The sequence below is a fragment of the Echinops telfairi genome, unplaced genomic scaffold (genome assembly GCF_000313985.2).
Source record: "Echinops telfairi isolate 266 unplaced genomic scaffold, ASM31398v2 ScPeMD7_3533;HRSCAF=4204_1, whole genome shotgun sequence".
Lineage (NCBI taxonomy): Eukaryota > Metazoa > Chordata > Mammalia > Afrosoricida > Tenrecidae > Echinops > Echinops telfairi.
The window spans coordinates 26,667,294-26,672,288 of NW_022107432.1; the positions used below are offsets into that span (position 1 = coordinate 26,667,294).

A 4,995-nucleotide genomic window follows, 5' to 3' on the forward strand; every position below is an offset into this window, starting at 1 on the left:
TGGGGCCGCAGGATGCAGGCGCTGGTCATCTGTCCTGGTGGCTTCGGTCTTTGCAGCGTGCTCTCAATCTTTTCTATATTCTCTTCCGGAATATGGCGGAGTTGAACTAGCTAGGATACAGAACGTTTCCTCCTCTTCCATCCAAGAAGGAAGTTCGCCCCCAGCTCAGGAGCTCAGCGGGACGATCCGAGACTGGACGGGTAGAGGCCAGGATTCCCTCACCTCGGCTCTCAGAGACCCAGACCCAGCTCGTCAGTCCCTGCTGCATATGGAATCTGGACAAGGTACACAAGCTCCTCAGGTGTCGGTCTGAAAGAATCCTGTGCCAATACGTGGACGCCGGCGGTGCGGGGGAGGGGATCAGGGCCCCCTCCGCCTGTGGTTACCTGGCCAGGGACCTAGGGCCAGCCAGGACTCTCCAAGTCATCCTCAGAGAATGCCTCCTGGGCTGCAGAAAGAATAATAGGAAGAGGAGCTGAGAGGAGCCCCTTTAAGGCAAGTGTGAGTGGGCCCTGGTCCAGTCACAAGCATATCCCAGCCCAGGGCTCTGCCCCAAGCACCACATGGTTTCAGCATCACACAGCCTCCACCCAGCTCCTCTGGTCCCTGTGGCCCGGGCTCCTGCTGTGGCCAGTCCTGCAGGTCAATGATTTAGCCGGTTGATTGCCCGCTCCCGGGTGACCTCCAGGGCCTGGCTCCCTGATCGTTTGCGGCTGCGCTTGAGCTTGCTCAAGTCCTTGTCGAAGACTTCCCCCGAGCGCAGGGCGGACACCAGGTCGTCGAACTCGCCGCCCTCCTCCAGCGTGGTGCCTGCCAGGGCCTTCCGCTGCCGCTGCCACCGCTCCCGCTCCCTCTGCTCCTTCAGCTGGGTGTGGAGAGTGGGTGGGGATTAGTCCCAGGCCAATCCTCCTCCAAACGGCAGCCCACCCACTGGGGCTCCGCTCTGGACTGGGCATCACGACGCTGCTGTTCATCAAAACTCAACTCACTGCCGCCAGGTCATTTCTGACTCATGGCGACCCCAGAAGACAGGGTAGACCTGTCCCTGTGGGTTTCTGAGACTGCCCCTCTTTGCCGGAGTAGAAAGCCTCGTCTTTCTCCACCGGAGCCGCTGGTGGTCTTGAACTGCTGACCTGGCAGCCATAACCTATTCAGCCACCAGGGCTGCTGTGCTATTTACCAGCTGAGCCCATGTTCCGCCTCCCACGTTGCCGCTGGCCTCTCAGCTCACTCCTGTCTTAAGCTGGGCTCAGACACTCGCCCTCAACCCAGAAAGGTTTCTCTCTCCAGAGGCTCCAAATCAGAGCCTGCCCACATGCATACCGCCCCCTGCTCAGGGTCAGCCTCTCTCCCCTCAGCCCCGTCCAGCCCCCTCACCATGGCCTCCATGCGTGCCCTCCGCTCCTCCTCCTCCTTCCGCTTCCTCATGGTCTCCAGGTCCTGACGGGCCTCGGAGAAGGCCTGCAGGAAGGTGTCAAAGATGCCGAAGAATTCATCCGGCTGCATCCTGCTCTCCTGCTCCCCAAAGTGCATCAGAGCCTTGGCAAACTGGACAGGGAGGAGAGAAATTGGTGGTTCCCCCACGGTGAGGGCTCGGACATGTGGCCAGCTGGGTTCCAGCCAGCCCAGAGCTCAGTTCCAGGCTAGAGAGCTTTGGCATGGGGGGAGGGGGGAGGGGAGGAAGGGGAACAGGCATGGAGGGGTTATGACAGGCCCCTTATCATGCAGGGAAAGCAACTGGGCTGAAAGAATAGCTTGAAGTGGAAGGTGAGGGGCAGAAGCCCGCCTAGGGACCTGGGCTGCCTGGCATTCAGCCTACCAGTCAGTTTGGGTGTAGGTATGGGATTCCCTGCATCTGTTGCAGTGTAGGGAACAGGTGAGGGGCTGTGGATTCTGGGAAGCCCTTGTTAAAGTCAAGAACTTCCCATTCCGAACTCAAGAGGACCTCAGAGGTCATCTGATGATGGGTCTAGGTCACCTGCTGCTTCCTGCCTCTGTTTTCCCCTCTGTCAAATGGGGATACTGATGAAAGCTACTTGACGGGCATTAGGAAAGGGAACCGATGAAAAGTACTAGCTCTGGTAGCGTAGTGCTTCTCCTTTGGGCTGCTCACCGCAAGGTCAGCAGTTTGAAACTGTCAGCTGCTTCTCGGGAGAAAGGCGGGACTTTCTACTCTCATAAAGAGTTACAGTCTCGGAAATTCCCAAGGGCGGTTCTACCCTGTCCTGTAGGGTCGCTATGAGTCGGCATCGACTCAATGGCTGTCAGTTTGGTGTTTGCTTTTTCTAATGAGATGTACCAGGCTCTGTCCTGACTTTTACTGAGAGCCCCTATCTCTAGTTCAGAAGTCCCTGGGTGGTTGTGCTTGCCTCGGCAGCACATATTCTAAGAAGCCCCTGGGTGGCATAAGTGGCTAAGCCCTTCGGGTCTCTAGCTGAAAGATTGACAGCTTGGACCCAAGAGTTAATTCAGAAGACAGGCCCGTCCATCTGCTTCCTAAAGGTCACAGGCCTGATCCCCCCAGGCAGCTCTACTCTGGCCAAACGGGAGAACCATGAGCCAGAACTGACTTGTTGGCAACCAACGACCACAGTCTCTAGTTCAGCCCACTCAACAGTCGCTAAGAAAGGCCTCGACACTTGGAGGAGACCCACGACTCAGCATTGCATGTGACCCATGTGTGAGAGATGAAGACAGTGGGTCCAAAGCTGAGTTCTCTCTTGAGCTGGGTTTTTAATACATTTCCCATGGGCAAGCGACCTAACCTCTCTGAATTACATTTCCCATGGGCAAGCGACCTAACCTCTCTGAATCTCAATTTACATGTCTGTCAACTGGGATCATAATGACCTTCCAATGAGCCTACAGGAAGGTATTGAAATCAATCCTGTGTGTGGAGACGTGGTGACATAGTGATTACACATCGGCCTGCTAACTGCAAGGTCAGCAGTTTGAAACCACCAGCCACTCCTGGGGAGAGCCAGAAACCCAACATCAATGCCATCGAGTTGATGCCAACTATAGGACGGGGCAGAACTGCCCCTGGGTTTTGAACTGCTGACCTTGTAGGTCACAGCCCAACTCGTAACCACTATGCTACTCAAGTTTCTCCCAGGAGAAAGGGCCGGTCCAGTGAGGTTGCTCTGCAGCAGCAGCAGCTGGATGGCAGTGAGTTGTGAGAGTGAGACTGCTTAGTGTGACCCTTACCACTTGGTGAATGAAGAGTGGTCCCTGTGATGGTGAATTTTATCGTGGGGATGGAGGAAAGGGGTAGCTCCCGAAAGCCCCGTGGCTCGCTCTCTGTCAGCCTCCGGGAGAGATGGGTGAAGGAGCTCTGCAGAGGTCAGACTGAGATGAAGGGGCCTGGCGGCCAGGGTTAGGCTGGGCATCAGCTTGTGGGTTGGGGACTCCCTTACCTTGTCTCGGGCCTCCGTGAGCTGGTCCTCCAGCTCCGAGAAGCTGAAGCTGGAGACAGTGATGAAGTCGCTCATGACTGGAACAAATTTGTCGCTGGGTTCCCGCCCCTGGCGTTTCTGATACTCCAGCTCCTGAAGAGGGGGCACCGAGGGGCTGGTTAGTCTGGTGTCTGGTGAGAGTCAGGAAGGCAGGGGTCACTGGTCCCCCGCTTTCTTGCTACACACCAGGCACTGAGCTAACTTGGAAAGAGTGCACATGCCTACCCTCTACCTTCTGAGGGCAGCCGTGGCTGTGGGAGAGCAGCCAGGCAACCTTGGCGCTACCCCTCTCTCCCTCCCCACCGCTGCTGCTTTAAGAGCCTTTCTATCCAGAGTGTGGTCTGGGCCCTGCAGCACCAGCATCCCCTGGGAGCCCGTCAGAAATGCAAAGTCTCAGGCCCCACCCAGACACCATGAGCACCTGCCTTTCTCCAAAGTCTCAGGCCCCACCCAGACACCATGAGCACCTGCCTTTCTCCAAAGTCTCTGGGAGCTCAACAGAGGCTAAAACAAGAGTCCTACCGCTCCCAGCTGACCCTGCTGCTACTGCTGCCGAGATGCCGGTAGCCAGACCTTCCATCGCTGTCAAATTGCTCATCAGCACTCCCTGCCCCAGCCACAGTGGTAATGAAAGACACCTTGCTCTCTCAGCCCAAGCTCCTCCGGGCTTCCTCCCCATAGGGAGGATGGGTAAGCTCTGCAGCTCCTTGGGCCCAGGGAGGGAGTAGAGTGTGGGCAACCAAGGGCTGGAAACATCCCTGTTCTTAGCCCCGGTGTCTGCGGAGAAGCCATGGTGCAGCACAGAGACCTGAGTCTCCAGCACAGAGCTCCGCCCCTGGGTGCCCCCTGGCTCAGGGTGGAGGCAAAGAGACCCACAGAAGGAGCTTCTGGTAACTGCAGTCCCCACAACATGTGAGCTATGTGCCCCCGATCCGTTTTGGAAGGGCATGGGTGCCCCCTCTCCTACACACACGTGACTCAGACTGCAGTATGGGCCAGACTCGTGGCTCCCTCCTCCCCACTGGGGAATAGATGCCGTGTTTAGTGACAGGGATATAGCCTCAGACAGATGGTCCCACTTGGGGGGCTTCATGGAAGCGCAAGATAATCTGAGCATCCTTTCCTGTGTGCTATGGGCTCCTCATATCCACTGTCAGTCTCTAGCATGCCAGCCAGGGGTTGAGTCCCCACCGTGTACCAGAACGGGGTCCGCTGCTGCCTGGCCCTGTGACAGCCACCTGCCTCTGATAGCATCCCCCTCGAACCCTCACCCGACAGGCAGGGCTGGGGTACTCACCACCTCAACTGCTCTGAGGCCCCTCTTGAGGTTGCCCACCTCCTTCTCCAGCTCCGCCAGGCTGCGGGGAGAAATGGGAGGCAGTGGAGGGTTAGGGGCTTAGACTTAAGGAGCTGGAGGTATCTCCAGAGAGGACAGTGCCGAACTGCAGTGGCCTGGGACTTAATGGGCCTGTGCTGGCCCTGCTCTGGTTACTGACCAGTGTGCCCCGTGTGTCTAGGAAATCACATGGGTGAGACTCGC

The 4,995-nt window shown here is 57.5% G+C and overlaps 1 protein-coding gene across 4 annotated transcripts in view; it reads right to left on the reverse strand.

Moving 5' to 3' along the window:
- Positions 1 to 6: 6 nt before the first annotated feature.
- The window catches only part of DAAM2 (dishevelled associated activator of morphogenesis 2), a 140,701-nt gene continuing 135,712 nt past the window's right edge, over positions 7 to 4,995 (reverse strand). For all 4 annotated transcript variants that reach the window (XM_045294801.1, XM_004710748.2, XM_045294800.1 and 1 more), the window contains 4 exons: positions 4,753 to 4,813; positions 3,417 to 3,548; positions 1,378 to 1,548; positions 7 to 865 (listed from right to left, as the gene is read on the reverse strand). In XM_045294801.1, the coding sequence (XP_045150736.1) occupies positions 644 to 865; positions 1,378 to 1,548; positions 3,417 to 3,548; positions 4,753 to 4,813 (586 nt within the window). In that variant the 3' untranslated portion in view covers positions 7 to 643. The remainder of the gene's footprint in view (positions 866 to 1,377; positions 1,549 to 3,416; positions 3,549 to 4,752; positions 4,814 to 4,995) is intronic.